General features: G+C 39.7%; 1 protein-coding gene across 6 annotated transcripts in view; it reads left to right on the plus strand.

Annotated features, from left to right (window-relative positions):
* PLCE1 (phospholipase C epsilon 1) overlaps positions 1-19,408 on the plus strand; it is a 342,109-nt gene that overhangs the window by 263,890 nt on the left and 58,811 nt on the right. For 4 of the 6 annotated variants that reach the window (XM_021074005.1, XM_021074007.1, XM_021074006.1 and 1 more), the window contains 8 exons: positions 5,777-5,959; positions 7,820-7,937; positions 8,531-8,687; positions 12,156-12,278; positions 12,365-12,501; positions 15,414-15,652; positions 17,153-17,214; positions 17,883-18,048. In XM_021074005.1, the coding sequence (XP_020929664.1) occupies positions 5,777-5,959; positions 7,820-7,937; positions 8,531-8,687; positions 12,156-12,278; positions 12,365-12,501; positions 15,414-15,652; positions 17,153-17,214; positions 17,883-18,048 (1,185 nt within the window). The remainder of the gene's footprint in view (positions 1-5,776; positions 5,960-7,819; positions 7,938-8,530; positions 8,688-12,155; positions 12,279-12,364; positions 12,502-15,413; positions 15,653-17,152; positions 17,215-17,882; positions 18,049-19,408) is intronic. The other 2 variants (XM_021074008.1, XM_021074009.1) reach the window with 1 other exon arrangement.

Below are 19,408 nucleotides of genomic sequence, written 5' to 3' on the forward strand. Positions count from 1 at the left end.
GACTTAATTTACTCAAATGGCTGTTTTCATGTACTTTTCACAGTTCTATCTAACATGTTTCTGAGAAGTAAAAACATTTTCCACATCCATGCAGTACTTGTGAGAAGTGATCATATTCTGAACAACTAACTTGATTAATGAATTAATAAACACATAGGTCTATATACATATACATAGCACAAACCCAGTTTTAGTTACCTCGTCTTAAATAGAAATCATGGGGAGTTCCCATTGTGGTGCAATGAAAATGAATCCAGTTAATATCCATGAGGATGTGGGTTCATTCCCTGGCCTCGCTCAGTGGGTTGGGGATCCAGCATTGCCATGAACTGTGGTGTCAGTTGCAGATGCTGCTTGAATCCTGGTTGCTGTGGCTGTGGTGAAGACTAACAGCTATAGCTCCATTTCGACCCTGATCCTGGGAACTTTCATATGCCATAGGAGCAGCCCTAAAAAGCAAAAAAATCAATCAGTAAATAAAACGGACATCATGAAGTTCCCTGTTGGCTCAGCAGATTAAGGATCTGACACTGTCATTGCTATGGCTCAGGTCACTGCTGGGGTGCAGTTTCCATCCTTGGCCGAGGAACTTCCACATGCTATGGGCACAGCTAATCAATAAATAAATAATAAAATGGAAACCAAAATACCTTCTTCCTGCCTACTCCACAGGGAGCTCTCAGTGCTGTCAGCTGCTTGGAAGAAAGGCCTTCAGGAGTAATTATGAATATCGATTTTCTGTTACAGAGTCCTTCTTTAGTCTTCTAGAATCATGAAAATCCATTCAATCTGGGCGTAAACCAAAGCCTTTGAGCTCAATTACAATCACTATCACAAAGCCTGTGTGGTTTATTTGCTCCATTTGTTTCCTTCCCAATCTTAATGCATAAAATAACCGAATTAACATATAAGGTCTACTTAGTTTCTCATTTACCCTGGCAACTTGTGGTTTGTGCTGAAGGGGGCACCAGCTGAGATTATGAACATGAGAAGAGGTAAGAGATGCTACAGGAGAAGAGACAGAGGAAGTGACCTGGGGCAGACTCAGTCCTATGCAGTTTTAAACACAGCTGCACCCCTCCCTTTCTCCCAGCTCCCATCCCTCCACCCCTGCGTGGAACCTCTCCATCACAATTTAACAGTAAAACAGCTCCATATAGGGAGTTACTGTTGTGGCTCAGTGGGTTAGGAACCCAACTAGTTTCCGTGAGGATGCGGGTTTGATCCCTGGCCTTGCTCAGAGGATTGAGGATCCAGCTTTGCCACAAGCTGCGGCATGGGTTAAAAATGCGGCTCAGATCTAGCGTTGCTGTGGCTGTGACGTCTATGTGCCGCAGGTGTGGCCATAGAAAGAAAACAATAAAACAGCTCCATATACCTCAGTCATTTCTGAAAACATAGCTGACATTCTTCCTCAAAACACTGTTATTACATGAGCCATCTAGGAAGATAGGCACTCAAGATTTCTTTCTTTCTTTTTTAAGTGAAAAAGATAAACAGACTATTCATTTTCCCGTAATATTAGACCAGTTCCCAAATTGTCTCAGGAAACATCAAAAAGATGCTAATTTGGTACTTGGAGAACAAAAGGTCAAATAGGCATCATGCTAAATGCTCCTCTTGGTGATTTATAATGCGGCTTAGTACGTTTAAAGCTCTAAGAATCTTAGACCCAAAGTACAAAATAAATCTATTTAAATGTATCTAAAATTTAAAGAAATGTATGGAAGGTCTTGATTTCTTCCAAACTCTGTTAACTGCTCTTAGGTGTATTTCTTTATCCACAGTTTAGGAAGCGCTTATATAGAAAATAATCTTTCTGATAGCAGAGGCCTCTCGTGTGATGAGTGCATGCACAGTTACTTTCAAATATAAGTATGTTAGTACTAGTAAATGGAAATTGACTCAGTGGCAATAGTAACAGGAAATAAGGCAAAAGACAAGAAGAAGATTGTGGTGATGGCTACTATAAATATAATAATATTCATTAAATTATAAGAAAAATAGTGCCATTTGTAAGGAAGCCTAGGAATACAGCAAATTAGAAGGAAAGTGCAGAGATCTGACATGGGATGTGAAGGAAGGATTGGTATCTTGGCTTTGGCTCAAGGTTGTCATGGGCAGAGCTAAGAACCTGTATATTTGGAAAGATCTCTGGGAAGCTGAGAAGGTTTAACATAGGATTATCAGTAAAATTCTTTGATGGTAAGCAACAGAAACTGAGTCTGGCTATCTTCAAGGGGAAAAAAGGAGGGTTTACTTAAAGAATTAAGTAGTTTAACAGTCTTCAAGGTATCATATGCAAAGATATGTCAGAGGTAAAAGGGCGTGAATATTTTTAAGGAATCAGTTTCTGAATGTTCAACTTCCACATGAACTGTCTTTTAAAACCAAGAATGTACCTTCACTCACAGTTGTCTTTCTCCCAAATTAAAAATAGAAGGTACATCTTTCACCCATCCCAAATAAGTTTATTGTTTCGTGTAAAACGAAAGAAAAGATTCAAACTACATTTTAGTTCCCAGAAAGTCTCCTTGAAAGATTAAACAAAGGCATCCTGCTTTTCCAGGCCCAAAATATTTCCATTAAAAGTAAAGTTTGGCTCATGTTTGGGATGTTTTGAATTTAGAAAAACCAAAGCAGTAGAGGCTGATTCTTTTATATGTACATGGTAATGGGTCTATTAAATTTTTTTTGTTCAAGATTTTGTTTTTTTAGGGCAGTTCTAGGTTTACAATAAAATTGGGAGGAAGGTACAGAGATTTCTCATAAACCTCCTGCCCCCACACATGCATAGCTCTCTCATTGTCAACATCACTCACCAGAATAGTATGGTTTTTACAATAGGTGAATCTACGTTTACACATCATAATCACCCAAAGTCCATTATTTTAGAGTTCACTCTTGGTGCTGTACATTCTCTGGGCTTGTGCAAATATACAATGCCATATATCCATCATTATAATATCATATGGAACGTTTTCACTGCCTTAAAATCCTGTGTGCTTTGCCTCTTCATCTCCTTCTCCCACTGTACCCCACTCTCCCCTAGTCCCCCACAACCTCTGATCTTTTCATTGTCTCCATAGTTTTGCCTTTTCCAGAATGTCAGAAGTTGGAGTCTTCTATGTAGCCTTCTTAGATGGGCTTCTTTCACTTAGTAGCATGCATTTAAGTTTCCTCCATGTCTTCTTGTGGCTTGATAGCTCATTTCTTTTTATTGCTGAATAATACTTTATTATCTGGGTGAACCACAGTTTATTCATCCATTCACCTACTAAAGGATTTCTTAATTTCTTCCAAGTTTTGACAATTGGGAATAAAGCTGACATAAGCATTCACGTTCAGGTTTTTGTCTAGACATACATTTTCAACTCATTTGGGTAAATACCAAGGAATGTGATTGCTGGATCATACAGTAAAAGTGTGTTTAGTTTTATAAGAAACCACCAAACTGCCTTTTGAATGGCTGTATGATTTTTCATCCCCACCAGCAATGGATGAGAGTTCCTGTTACTCCACATCCTCACCAGCATTTGGGGTGTTGTCAGCATTCTTGATTTTGGCCATACTAATGGGTGTGTAGTGATATCTCATTTTATTTTTCAGTTCCCTGATGACATGATGTGGAACATCTTTTCATATGCTATTTGCCGTCTGTATATATGCTTTGGTGAGATGTGTGAGTTAAGGTCTTTGGCCCATTTTTTTCTTGAGTTGTTTGTTTTCTTCTTGAGTTTTAAGATTTGTTTGTACATTTTGGATAACTGACCTTTATCAGATGTTTCTTTGTAAATATTTTCTCCCAATCTGTGGCTTGTCTTCTAATTCTCTTGACAGTGTCCTTTGCAGAGCAGAACTTTTAAATTTTAATGAAGGAGTCTATTAAATGTTTAAAGATGTGTTAAAATCTATATATAAAATTTATATAAGATTTCTTTCAGATTCAGAATATGTTATTCAATAAGGTAATTAAAATCGAATCGTGTCATGAAATGTTTATTCCACTTTGGAATCATTTATAGTGACTTGTTAGCAGGGAGTTTCTTCATCAGGCCTGCATCATGTGGAATCATCTCCAGCCATTTTCATTCTCCATATGACTACATTCAAGATTCATTTCCCAGGGACAGGGATTCTGATTGGCTTATTTGAGTCCTGTACCAACCATTAGTCAAAGGAGGATATTCCATTTGATTGATAGACCCAAGACTGTATCCAGTAAAAAAAAGATAGAGTTAGATTGGGGTATGGTTAGAGAAAAGAGAAGTGATCCATGGACAGGCACAAGTCACAGATATCCACAACGAAAGATCACCAAAAGGTTTTATCGAGTATCATTCAAACAATCATCAAGGAATTCCCTTGTGGTACAGTGGTTTCAGGATTAGGCATTGTTACTGGGTTGCTGCTGAGATGCAAGTTCGATCCTACCCTCCCCACCCCATCCCCACTGGTTCTACACAGTGGGTTAAATATCCGGTGTTGCCACTGCTATAGCTGTGCCTCAGATTTGATTCCTGGCCAGGGAACTTACATATGCAACAGGTACAGCCAAAAAAAAAAAAGACTCAAAAGGTCATCAAGTATCCAAGTTATTCAGCATCCTAGGATCCATAATAGGATGAGATCAGTTGGGGGGGGGGGGTTCACAACTCAAGTCATAAAATCGGATAGTCATTGAACACTAGAATGAAGGAGCAAATACACATACACACACAGTCTCTTTATTATTTGCATATTATCTACCAGAATCCATTTACAAACACTTCTTTGGAATTGCATAGGAGGACTAATCTTAAAAGTTTACAGAAATTAAAGATAGTCAATGGAGAGTAATTTTAAAAGATACCTTTTATACAACCTGTAAAATATCAGTATTGTCTTTAAATCATATGTGACTTTTTGTAGTTTTATTAGCTGGCTTTCCTGACTTAATAAGGAGAATCGTTGTCCACTGTTTAATTAATGAATCCCTGCTGATACTTAGTGCATGTTACATAGAGTTGCCTTACAAGAAGCAGCTAATCCAAACCATCACCTTCCCACTGAGTATGTTTTTGCTGCTCATAGCATCACAATATGCATAGTGTTCTGATTCCCCTGAGCTCTCTATCCTTGGATATCAGTTACTTAAGAGGATGGCAGCTCAACTATTTGAGGCGCTCCCAGAGCCCTTCAAAGCATGTACTCTACCTACTCTGACTTCATGTCATACTGCCCCAAGCATCAGGCTAGGTGAAAAATATATCTAGTGTGATGCAATAACAAATAAAACTTGATTTTCCTCAAATAGACTCATACATATTTGTACAACTCCCAAGTCTTCCAAAGCCTAAATTTGCAAAGTACATCTTTTTTCATTGATGGTTGTTCAGCAGTTAGTTGTAATTTTGGTGTTTTCATGAGCTTAAGTCCTTCTACTCCACCATCTTGTCCTCCCTCCACCACAAATTCCATCTTAATGAACTGCCTACAGTGTTGATTTTCTGGAATATAACCTCTGAAACTGAGAAGGGAAATTTTTTTGGTTAATCCCAGTTGAACATGGCCCTGTTAAAGCACATCACTGGACCTCAGTGGGATGTGACCAGGACAATAGAAGACATAAGGAAATCCCACCAGAGAGGACTGACAGTTAGAAAACAGAGCCACTTTATTCTTAGCTGACTGCCTATGCTCCTCTACCTCTGGGAATTTACTGGAAGCCTTTAATATATTTACTTCCCCATGGCTTACCCTCTGCTTATGTGTTGAGAATGTGGTTCTTTTACAGGAGGATGGACGATATGAAGGCCCAACTTTGGCTCATGCTGTGGAGTTGTTTGGTGGCAGACGATGGAGTACTCGAAACCCCAGCCCCGGGACATCAGCAAAGAGTGCAGAAAAGCCCAACATGCAGAGAAACAACACCTTGGGTATAAGCACCACCAAGAAAAAGAAGAAAATCCTTATGAGGGTAGAGTGTTACTTGTTTATTAAGCATTAAACCCAATCATCTGGGACCCCTCTATGATCTCCATCACCATAAATGACTTTAGGTCTTTTGGGTTGGGAACAAGATGACGTATAAAACCAATGAAATACAAGAGCTTCTCAAGCACCTCCTGGATGCCAGGCCCAGTTCTGGGAACAGAGTCAATACCAGAGGAAAGTCAGGGTCCATAGAGAAACACACACATGTTAACAATCTTGGTAAGATCTAGATAAGAGTCGTTGTCAAGCTGTCTGCAAAGTGCTATGAGAGCAGAGAGAAGGCATATATAGGGCTGAGTGGAAGGCAGGGAAAGCTCCACAGAGAAAGGGAGCAATAGGTCTTGAAGAATGTATAGGACTTACTAGGCAACAACATGGGGGGGGCATGTCTGGCAGAGGAGGCAGCGGGAAGGCACAGACGCTTAGCTTGCTCAGGGAAGCACATGGAGCCCTAGGTTCAGGCTCAAAGTTGGAGCATGGCTCTGTGGTGGGCAGAGGAGACCAGAAAAGAACAGGGATCGGATTAGGCAGGTCTTAGAGGGCCAAAATTCAGTTTAAAATATATTGTCAAATGTGTGAAAATAGAATGTGTACATGTATGTGTAACTGGGTCACCATGTTGTACAGTAGGAAAAAAAATTGTACTGGGGAAATAACTATTTAAAAATAATAGTAATAAATAAAATAATTACATCAGTAAAAAAAATAAAATAAAATATATTATTAGGAGAAGCCACGTAAGTGTCTATCACAAATGAAGGATAAAGAAAACATGGTACATACATGCAGTAGAATATTATTCAGCCTTTAACAAAAAAAAAAAAGGAGGGAAATCTTATCATGTGCTACAACATGGATGAACCTTGAGAACATTCTCCTAAGTGAAAGAAGCCAGTCAAAAAAGGACAAATATGACATGATTCTACTTATAGAGTACCTAGAGTGGTCAAACTCTTAGAAACAGAGAGTAGAATGGTGGTTGCCAGGGGCTGAGGAGAAGGGTGAAAGGGGAGTTGTTCAGTGAGTATAAAGTTTCATTTTTGCAAGATGAAAAAGTTCTAGGAGTTCCTGTCATGGCTTAGCGGTTAACAAATCCGAATAGCATGCATGAGGACACAGGTTCGATCCCTGGCCTTGCTCAGTGGGTTAAGGATCTGACATTGCCATGAGCTGTCGTGTAGGTCACAGATGTGGCTCAGATCCTGTGTTGCTATGGCTGTGGCTGTGGTGTAGGCCAGCAGCTATAGCTCCAATTCGACCCCTAGCCTGGGAACTTCCACATGCCATGAGTGTGGCCCTAAAAAAGCAAAAAAAAAAAAAAAAAAAGTTCAAGAGAGCTCTTGGACAACAAGGTACAAAGAGTTAGCACCTCTCTACTATACACTTAAAAATGGTTAAGATGGTAACTTTTATGTTTTTTTACCATGATAAATAAATATATCCATCTCTATATATTATAGATTAGATGAGATGTATATTATCACTATTATATACTAGTATACTTTCTTCATGTTAACTCGAAGTCCCATTCTTTGCATATGGGAGGCTGCTGATGTTTAAGTGAAACTTTTTCTGCTTCATAAGTCTGTCTCTGCACAGATTCCAGGGGTTCTGTGCCTCCTCTGGTCACCCCATCTCCTGAAAAGTGCTGCATTATAGTGATGACAAATGGAATAAATATAACACGGGAGTATTTGGTCAGCCTTTGCATAGGTCTGTACTCGTTTCACAGGGGGAGGCAGTATTGAAGGTGGGTCGGTGAGAAAATAGGAATCTGCCCCAACTAGAGCAGTGATGGAAGAGAAATACAGACTGAGAAACATCATGAGTTTTGTGTTCCCAGGGGGAGAGTGGAGAGGCAACCGACGATGAGATGGCCATGCGAAAGGCCAAAACGCACAAAGAGTGTCGGAGCCGGAGTGGTTCTGATCCTCAAGACATTAATGAACAAGAGGAATCAGGTAAGGCAGCAAATTCACATCTGAAACTTTTTTCAGTGGAAAAGTATATGCATTTAATGGGAAAGTTTTAAACTGAGATTTAAGTATTGTACGCATTCTTACCAAAATCCTTTATCATGTTAAATATGCTTACCTTTGTTTCTAACTAGATGATGGAGCCCAAGAGGTATTTCTGCAAACACAAGTTTGCAAATACAAGTGTACTTAGAAGAAAATTCTCATGAATTAACTTGCCATTGTTGATAGGGAATATTAGATACACAAGATACAATTTGATAGATTAGATTCTGACCTCCTGACTGGATATTAGAGATTTCAAAAAATATATCTAGATGCCCTTCCCACCCCCCAGCCCACCTGGTTCAGAGACACTCGGGCTGGAACCTGGACATCTGTGCACTTTTTTAAGCTCCTCCGATGATTCTGATGTGTAGCCAGGATTGAGAAGCCACCAGACTATTTTGATGCTTCTTATACTGAAAGTGCCTTTAGAAGTCAATTTCCTCAGACATTCAAAAGCATCTTTTTTATTCGATTTCTGAGGGAAAGTGTAATCGGAGTCCTTGTCTCTTCTCTGCCTTTCACTCTCACAGAGGCGAATACCATCACGAGCCCTCCTAACCCTCTCCCTTCCAGAAGAGCTCACTCTTTGACCACGGCTGGGTCCCCTAACGTGGCTGCCGGGACATCATCTCCCATCAGGCCAGTGTCCTCCCCTGTGCTGTCTTCTTCAAACAAGAGCCCGTCCAGGTGGGGCCTTAACATGATGAAACAGAAGGACCCTTCACATCCCTCAAGTTGTGCAGAAGGGCGTCTTCTTCCAGTGCTCTGTGGACAGATAGTCTCTGATTTTGATTTAATAGTCACAGTAAAACTAAAAACCTCGAAATTTTTTAGAGCTCCTGATTTACCTGATTTTGTACTCCTACCTTCTTCTTCTTTTTTTTTTTTTTTCTTTTCAGGGCTGCATGCACTCACAGCATCTGGAAGTTCCCAGGCGAGGGGTCTAATCAGAGCTACAGCTGCCAGTCTGCACCACGGCAACATGGGATCTGAGCTGTGTCTGCAACCTACACCACAGGTCACGGCAACGCCAGATCCTTAACCCACTGAGCGAGGCCAGGGATCTACCCCTTGTCCTCATGGATCCTAGTCAGTCGTTAACTGCTGAGCCATAAAGGGAACTTCCAGTTGTTGTTGTTGTTGTTTTCTACCTTTTTATTTTGCTATAGTTGCTTCTAATTTTTTTGACAGACCAACCCTTCAAAGTCAGTAGCAGTAACAAAATCTGAGCTGCGAGCCTCTAACTCTACAATGTCTGATACAGCAGCCGCCAGCCACAGTAGGGGGAATGTTAAGGCAACCATTTAAACTCAAATTTGTATTAATTAAAATTGAATACAATTTAAAACTCAGTTCCTTAGTCACACTGGCCACATTGAAAGTGTTCCATTACCGGAGTTCCCATTGTGGCTCAGTGATAACAAACCTGACTAGGATCCATGAGGATGCGGGTTCCACCCCTGGCCTCACTCAGGGGGTTAAGGATCTGGCATTGCTGTGAGCTGTGGTATAGGTCACAGACATGGCTCAGATCTGGCATTGCTGTGGCTGTGGCACAGGCTGGCAGCTGCAGTTCGGACTCAACCCCTAGTCTGGGAACTTCCATATGGTGCAAGTGCAGCCGTAAAAAGCAAAAAAAAAAAAATGTGTTCCATAGCTACCAGTGTGTCTGGTGGCTACCGTACCAAACAGTGTAGATAAAGAAATTTCTATTACTGCAGAAAATTCTATTGGCTAACACTGCTCTAAATGAAGAATAAATTTCAGTGTAAACAATTTGAACCTTTGCTCATGGTGAAACATATTTAACACTTTTCTCATATATAAGATATATAAGTCTGGAGAAATGAATGTCTTATAGCAAGTTGGATATATTTAGGTATAACTCTAAAGTTGGTATTATAGTAAATTATTTTGTAAGGTCCATGCAAGTTATATATTTGAAACAACAGCTATCCTCTCAAAAGAAATAATATGAAATGAAATGAAATCCTTTCAAAGGGACCAGACTGCCACACCATCTCCCTTCACCCCACATTAAAGTTTAAGAAATGCAGAGGTTCCAGACGGAACTATGATAAAACAGACACTCTTTACTTTGTCAAACAGAGGAGTGAGAGGAGGAAATGGATCTATACAGATATCAGCTTTAGAAATGTTAATTTTACACATACACACATACACACAAAATCTCTCTCCCTCCTCTCCCCTATTCCTCTCTTTCTGGAAGCTCACTATAGTTAAAAACCCTATGGTGAATCCTTTTTTTTTTTTTGTCTTTTTAAGGCTGCACCTGCAGCATATAGAGGTTCCCAGGCTAGGGGTCGAATAAGAGCTGTAGCTGCCAGCCTACGCCACAGCCCCAGAAACGCTAGATCCCGAGCTGCATCTGTGACCTACACCTCAGCTCACGTCAACACAAGATCCTTAACCCACTGAGTAAGGCCAGGGATTGAACCTGCGTCCTCACGCAGGCTAATCAGATTCATTTCCTCTGATCCACAATGGGAACTCCCTGAATTCTCTTTTAAAGGGAAACATCCTTTCACAATCATAAACCTAATTTCTATACTTGGCAAAACTGGGTCCCCAGGTACGTGGGAATTCTTTTTACACTCTTGCAGCTCTTCTATAAGTTTAGGTTTGTAACAAAATTAAGAGCTCCAACAAATCAGAATTCTTTACATTATATTTCAGCCTCTACAGTATCCCAAATAAACAAGATACCCAGATAACTTGAATTAAGTGGCCTTTCCCTTTATTTCGATCACTCAAAAGCAGGAAAAGGAAGGACAGAGTAAAGAAGGAAGATCTTTTCAAAGAGGTAGATGTAGACAAATTACCATGCCAGATGTACAATCCCAGGACCCTGCCACAGGAGGACAGGGGGCAGTGCCCAAGTATATAAACCAGAAGGAGAAGACAAGGCAGGAGAAGAAAAATCAGCCTGAATGATGTTCAAGGTCTTTCAAGGAGAAAGTAAGACTGAGCCCTAGGAAGGGACCAAGTCGACAGCTTCCTAAAGCCAGAGGGTGATTGGTATCTATAGACAGTGGTTGAACCTGGAACCAGAAGGAAGGAAGGCAGGAAACATACTTGTCTAAATGCAAATGATAAGCCCCTTTATTATCAGGCCTTTTTCCTCCTCCTGAACCTCCATGCTCTGTTTCCCATATCACACTGGGGATCAACAGCCCAAGCACAGAGTACTAGAAATCTATCCATTTGTAATACTCTTCCATTAATAGAGGTGACCTTCAGATGTCAACACAAAATAATCTTCCATGAATAAACACTGTTAGCAGGATTGAGGACAAACTGTTCATTACAGTATTCTCTCTACTTATATATTTGAAATACTCCAAAAGTAAAAAATAAAAGACAAGAACAAAAAAGGGGGAAAAAAAAAAGAAATAACCTATCCATCGATTTGACCAAAAACCAGTCCAAACATTTCTCATACTCTCGTCTCAGGGAACCAGTGTAGAAATTAAAGAATGTCGTGAAACAGCTAGACCGAATTTTTGACCAAGTTGACTGATATTTTTATAATAAATAGATACAGCCTTGACAGGTGCAAATATAATTCTAGGCAGAGTTGGCTTCTTTCCATCCTTCATATTTTTGTGACTCACATTTTCCATTAGTATTAAAAGCCTTTCCTTGTTTTCATATAAGAACTGGTTAAAAAAGGGAAAAGAGAAGACATTGATACATTCGAGATTTTTTTGTTAAATGTCTTTCTATAATTTAGAATATAGGAAAGAACATGTATAATTTTCCATATGTTATTAATTTGAGGCTTTTTTTAAATGACTTTTCTTCAAAACCACTGAATTTATGGGATTTTTTCCCTCCCATTGACCTATGATTTCAAAGATTGTTTTGATTAGTAGAGGAATATTAACCTCAGCTTTGTGCCCTTACTAAGTAAGCTGTAAACAGGAAGTGGTTTCAACGGATAATGTTTTATTTCCTCTGACACAATATAGATTAATTTTGAGAGAAATGAAAAGAGAGCCCAGAAAATAGTCTAAACCTTCAGTGACTTACAGTCCATGTTTTTGCCTCTGTTGCTGATTAGAGACCATCTCTTGGGGCAGAATGACATACCTGGCCCCAGTTCCACCCATTAAGGCCATGTCTTTGTTGCAGTGCCTGGAGCAGCAGCAGCTGGCATGGGCGGATCAAAGGAGGAATGAAGGGCTTTCAGAGCTTCATGGTTTCAGACAGCAACATGAGTTTTGTGGAATTTGTCGAGCTGTTCAAATCATTCAGGTATGGCTGGCTTTCTTCTTAGCTTTTCTCTTCCTACCCTCACCTTGTTATAACAATGCTAAAGATGTTTTCCATCCTGTGTCCAGTGTGAGGAGCCGCAAGGACCTGAAGGATCTCTTTGACATCTACGCCGTGCCCTGCGACCGAGCTGGCTCTGAGCCGGCCCCCCTCTACACCAACCTGACCATTGATGAAAACACCAGCGGTCTTCAGCCTGATCTAGGTTTGTGTGACAGTTTAATAATTCCTTTGGAGAACATTCTATCTAAAAATGAAGGTTAGAGACAGATTAAAGACAAATATCATATGATATCACTTATATGTGGAATCTAAAAAAAGTGATACAGGAGTTCCTTTGTGGTGCAGTGGGTTAAGGATCCAGCATTGTTACTGCAGTGGCTCAGGCCACTGCTGTGGCGTGGGTTCGATCCCTGACCCGGGAACTTCCACATGCTGCAGCCACAATTAATTAATTAATTATTAATTAAAATCTAAATAATACAAGGGAACCTATTTACAAAACCAAAACAGACTCACAGACCTAGAAAACAAACTTAGGGTTTCCAAAGGAGAAAAGGGGTAGGGGAGAGATAAATTAGGAGTTGGGGATTAGCATATACACACTACTATATATAAAATATAAAACCAACAGGGGCCTATTGTATAGCACTGGAAACCATATTCAATATCTTGTAATAACCTATAATGGAAAAGAATAGATATATGTATATAGCTGAATCACTTCGCTATACACGTGAAACTAACGCAACATTGTAAATCAACTACACTTTAATTACAAATTAAATAAAAGGGAAAAAGTGAAGGTTATTGATCCTATCACACAACTCCTTAGCCTCTCTCACATGGGATACTGCTGCCTGGAGCATGGTGAAATGCTTAGAGAATTATTTCTCTAACGGTGGTATTATGAAGATGAGTATGTACTATTAGCACTTTGGACAAGGAAATTCATCATTGTGTGAATCTGTCCATGGATTCCAGAATATTTAGCCAGTAGAGCCTTCCAGTTATTCTGACAGCTAAAAACCCTTTCCCACCCATTCCCAAATGTCCAGGAGGTGTGTGGGACATCCCAGTTGCAAACTACCTGTCTCTTCCCTGCCTCCAGGCAGCTGGGTGCTCAGCCCGTCCATCCTTTGCAGGAGAGTGTTTAGTGACCTCAGCAGAGCCCTACTGTCTGACCATCCAGGACATTTTTCCTAATATGTCAACCAGAATGTCTAATTCCTGTGTCCCACTCACACCACCACCATTACCATCACCACCCATGCATTTGAAGCCTATTATTTTTCTTCTGTTCTTGCTGGAAACTGTAAACAGTAGAAAAGAAAAAAGAAAAACTGCTCTCTTTCACACATCTGCTTTTTAACTATTTAAAAACATATTATCCATTAGCTAAGAATATTAACCTTTTTCAATTTTAGTCATAAATGTGTATAACTATGATTAGTCAAGTGGTTACACTCTTTGAAAAACAAATAGATTTTATTTTTTTAGGACAATTTCAGGTTTACTGAAAAATGAGCAGAGAGCTCCCATACACACTCTCTCCACACACATGTGGTTTCCTCTGTTTAGTAGTAGCTTGCATTAGTGTGGTGTATTTGTTACAGTTTAGCCAATAGTGATATATAAATTAACTGAAGCTGATAATTTATATTAGTGTTCACTGTTTGTGTTGTACATTCTATGGGTTTTGACAAAAGTATAATGACATATATCTACCATGGCAGTAGATACATACAGAATAGTTTCTGAAAAATCTTCTGTGTTTCATATGTTCATTGTGCCCACTCTCCTTCTGAATCCCTGGCCACCACTGATCTCTTTTCTGTCTCCATAGTTTTGCCTTTCCCAGAATGACAAATAGTTGGAATCATACAGTATGCAGCCTTTTCACACTTGCTCCTTTCATTTAACAATGTGGATTTAAGGTTCCTCAGTGTCTTCTCATGGCTTCACAGATCATATATTTTTATTGCCTAATAATATTTCATTACAATTTCATTGTATATTATCATAGTTTGTTTATCCATTCACCTACCGAAGGACACCTTGATTGCTTCCAGGTTTTAACAATTGTGAATAAAGCTGCTATAAATACTAGGAGTACAGTTTTTTTAGTGTGGACCTGTTTTCAGCTCTTTTGGATAAACACCTAGAAACATAATTGCCAGATCTTATGATAAGTCTATACTTAGTTCTGCAAGAAACTGACAGACTTTCCTCAGAGTGGCAAGAATTAGAATGGCCATGTGCTAAAGTGGGTGCAGATGTGGAGCGGCTGTGGCATTACTGGTGGGAATGTAAAAGGGTATCGCCACTTTGGAAGGAAATTTGTTAATTTCTTTCAAACTAAAAGCACTCTTACCACATGATCCTGCAGTGGTACTCCTTGGTATTTTCTCAAATGAGTTGAAAATTTATATTCCCACAGATACCTGCACACAAATGTTTACAGTTACGCTTTTAAATTAGAGAAAAACTGTAATCTTAAGGGTACGTCTTCCATCTCTGTAAACATAAAAATGTAGATGTAGTTATTCTCAAAAACCAAAGCCTGGGAGTTCTCATTGTGGCTCAATGGAAACAATCTGACTAGTATCCATGAGCGTGCAGGTTGGATCCCTGGCTTCTCTTAGTGGGTTGGGGATCCTGTGTTGCTGTGATCTGTGGTGTAGGTCGCAGATGCAGCTCAGGTCTGGCATTGCTGTATCTGTGGCATAGGCCAGCGGCTGTAGCTCCGATTTGACCCCTAGCCTGGGAACTTCCATATGCCGCAGGTGTGGCCCTAAAAAGAAGGAAAAAAAAAACCCAAAGCCTGAATTCAGCCTAAAGTCCCTAATTGAATTTACATTTAGTTTCTATCTAATGCCAAAGGTTATGGTCTTTCAAGATCATTCATCTAGCTCTTGTCTCTTTTTTTTCATTTATTCATTTTTTATTCTTTGACTCTGTGAAGACAGGAAGAAGCAATAAGCTTGATGGCTTGTTTAGACAGATTAGTGAAGGGTCTCTCCAGCTTAGTAATCCCATAGCAACATTATATCCAAAATGAACTTTATGAAAGATGCTAGCTAGTTTGTCCATGTTCTGTGGGTGGTTCTATTTCAGATTTGTTGACCAGAAATGTCTCGGATTTGGGATTATTCATTAAGAGTAAACAGCAGCTGTCTGACAACCAGAGGCAAATATCTGATGCCATTGCTGCTGCAAGTATCGTGACAAACGGCACTGGGGTGGAGAGCACATCCCTGGGCGTATTTGGGATTGGCATCCTCCAGCTCAATGACTTCCTAGTGAATTGCCAAGGAGAACACTGCACTTATGATGAAATTCTCAGCATCATCCAGGTTTGTACCTGTTTTACATGTACACAAATATGTAAACCTCTGACCATTCTAATTATTTTCTGCTAAACATTTATTCTTTCCAGTACTTTTAAGTCTGGGTCAGAAATAGAGAGTTGTGAGTATTTTTTTTTAATACCAAATATATATATTCTTTTGTAGCATGCAATTAACATAGGTCCTAGGCCTTCTCTTACTTGGTGACTACTATAAGGAATCAGTACACGATTCCTTCTTGTTCTAGCACATGCAATAGAATAAGTAGTTAGATTATCAACACTTTGATTATTTAACAAATGTTTGTTAGCTCCTACTATGGGCCTGACTCTGTTCTAGGCCCTGGGAATATAGTATTTAATAGGATCAAGCTTCAACTATCAAAACAGTTTACATTCTGGTGGATGAGTCAGACAATAAACAAATAAAGTAATTTCGGGTAATAATGGGTTCTGAAAAATTATGAGCAAAGTAAGGGGATGGAGTGATGCAGGAGGGCTGAGAGGGGTAAGGAAGGGCCACTCTGAGGAGGTGACACTTGAGCTGAGCCCTGAATGAGTAAGCCACATAAAGGTCTAAGGAAAGAACATTCTGGACAGGGAGTAGCAAACAGGAGTAAATTCAGAGTGAGGAACAACAAAAAGATTGGCATAACAGGAGCCGCATGAGCCAGAGGGACAGCGGCAGGCACAATTTCAGATAAGTGGGAAGGGGCTGAATCATCCAGGCATTTTAAGGCATTTGTCTTGAGTCCATGTGAAATGGGGGAAGCTATTGCACATTTTTGAGCAGAGAGGTAACATGATTTGATTTATGATGTAAGAGGTCACTGTGGCCCCATTGGAGTATAAACTGTGCTAGGGAAGGAGTGGAAACAGAGGCTGAGTAGGAAGCTATCACAGCAACCCAGATGAGAGGTGGCAATGGCTTCTGCTAGGGGGTGGCAGGAGATCGGGGTGAGACGGTTCCTTGTGGCCGCACCACATGCAATAGAATTAGTCTAGATTTTCAGCCTCCCTTGTCAGCTGATTGCCAATCAGGACAACTGTGCAGCAGTTGGAGTTGGTTCCTGGAAGTGCTAGAAATGTGAGGTTGTGATCCATGATTGAGTGCTCACCAAAATATGCTGAAATCCAAGCACTATACTGTATGAATCCTCACATTTCACCTCCCACCAACTCTATGGTAGTAGCTACTGTTAGGATCCCCATCTTGACCAGGATAAACTGACACCATTTTTTTTTTTCGTATGAATCAACCTTATTCTTTTCTCCCGCTCTCCTTTTTTCTCTTAAATAAATATGCTCATATAATAAACTCACATATAATAAATATTTTCTTTTGGACTAAAAAACTACCTCTTACCACTGCATAACTAAATTAGTTCAAATATTTGGTTTAGATGTTTCCTGGTGAAAACAGAACAGTTTTAAAAAATGATATGGTGGTTTTTTTTCCCCATTAGTTTCCTTTACCTAAATAACACTCTTTTTGTGTCCCTTGCAGAAGTTTGAGCCTAGCGTTAGTATGTGTCATCAGGGACTGATGTCATTTGAAGGATTTGCAAGGTAACATTTAAACTATCTTTTGCCTGTTATTTAAGAGCATGTAGTTTTCTTTTCTTCTTCTTTTTTTTTTTTTTTTTTTTTTTTTTTTTTGGCTTTTTAGGGCTGCACTCACGGCATATGGAGGTTCCCAGGCTAGGGTTTGAATCAGAGCTACAGCTGCCTTCCTACACCACAGCCACAGTAATGTGGGATCCGAGCCATGTCTGCGACCTACACCACAGCTCATGGCAACACCGTATCCTTAACCCACTGAGTGAAGCCAGGGATCGAACCTGCGTCCTCATGGATACTAGTCAGGTTCGTTTCCGCTGAGCTGCAATGAGAACTCCAGAGCATGTATTTTTCAGACTCATAGATACAGAGAACAAATTAGTGGTTACCAGTGAAGCGAGGGGCTTGGGGAGGAGCCAAATAGAGGAAGGGGCATTAGGAGATATGAACTACAAGGTATAAAGTAAATCCAATAGAAGGATGCAATTGTACAGTACAAGGAAACATAGCCAATATTTTATAATAATTTTGTATGGAGTATAATCGATAAAAATACTGAATCACTGTGTTGTATATCTTGAAACTAATATAATATTGTAAGTCAACTATACTTCAATTTTGAAGAAAAAGAGTATATAGTTTTCATGTGCAATCCTAAGAAAATTTGTTTCCTTTAGATTTCTGATGGATAAAGATAATTTTGCCTCGAAAAATGATGAATCGCAGGAGAACATCAAAGAATTGCAGCTGCCCCTCTCCTATTATTACATTGAATCTTCACACAATACCTACCTCACGGGCCATCAGCTCAAAGGAGAATCCTCAGTAGAACTCTACAGTCAGGTACGGAGAATTTCACTTGGAATGTGGTTTTCATTAAACCTTATTTGTGTAACCCCTAAAGTCACAAAAACCTGACCCCAGACTCCTTTAAAGTACTTATACACTATTAAATGGGAAATGTGAGGAAACATAATATGTGGGAAAATTGCCTATATGTACAGTTGGTTTTTTAATTTCTTTTTGTTTTCTTTTTTCTCCTCATCTATACTTAACCTTTATTCTGGGGGGTTGGGGAGTATTTGTTTGACACTCTTAGCTTTTAGATCCCAGTGAGTCTGACCTACGCAACTAAAATTATATTTTCCCATGGGAAAACTAATCATTTCACTAAATGCTAAATAAATCAATATATCGTAGTGGGAAAACATAGTAGAAAATGAAACTTTCTATGAAGTTATTCCCAAAATATTGTTTGTTTTGCTTTCCAATTTGTTACATGATTAATTTATCCCTATGGCAACCAACTTACCAAAAAAAATGTACACAGACTGTAAGCACTATCCCTATACACTTAAATTCATGGGAACATTCTTAAAAACTCAGAAGATTCTCTGGACTAGAAAAAGCACCTCCCTTTGACCTAAACATCCAGCTCTCACTGATCTGCATGTCCATTGCTTCCATTATATTTTCTGCAACTTCCTCGTCTATGCTGCCTGTTTTCTGAACTCCCTTGAGAGGAGTTAATTACGGAAGGAGCTAGCTAGGTCCAGGGAATATAAGTGTATATTTGTATGTGTGTGCCTGCGTTGGGGGTGGGGGGGTGTCCAAGTATAAAAATTACAATTGTATTGTTTACACAAACCTGGCAGATTTGATCTTCCTTTCTCAAATGAGTTCTAGATATTCCTCAAAGCACGGGTCAGCCTTCTGTCCCAAAACTTACTTGGTATGGAATATGTGTTTTAAACTCTAAAATCTAAGGCATTGTATTATGAAATGAAGATGTATCCTTAGAGTAGTAATTTTCAAGATAGGAGTTCTGTCAAGGGGCCTCTACTGCTGCCACAGGCAGCAGAGGGGTCTACACTCTGTCCCCACTGCAGCTGAAGGTTTGCACTTTTCTGTGCTTTATATGTTAGGCCTCCATTTGCACTGAGAATTCCAAGGTTAAAAGAAGTTTGAAATCCATTGTTCTAGGGGAAATGAATGAAATGTGTGTATCTGGGTGTGTGTTTGTGTGTGTGTGTATCCCCCAGGAAAACAAGCAAGAACCAATGTCCTAGCTTTTATTCCTACTGAACTTGCCGTTTTGACATCAGAGAGGTTTGTTTGTTTGTCTGCCTTTTTTTTTTTTTTTTTTTTTTTTGCCTTTTCTAGGGCTGATCCCGCAGCATATGGAGGTTCCCAGGCTAGGGGT

Source organism: Sus scrofa, chromosome 14 (genome assembly GCF_000003025.6).
Source record: "Sus scrofa isolate TJ Tabasco breed Duroc chromosome 14, Sscrofa11.1, whole genome shotgun sequence".
NCBI classification, from domain to species: Eukaryota; Metazoa; Chordata; class Mammalia; order Artiodactyla; family Suidae; genus Sus; species Sus scrofa.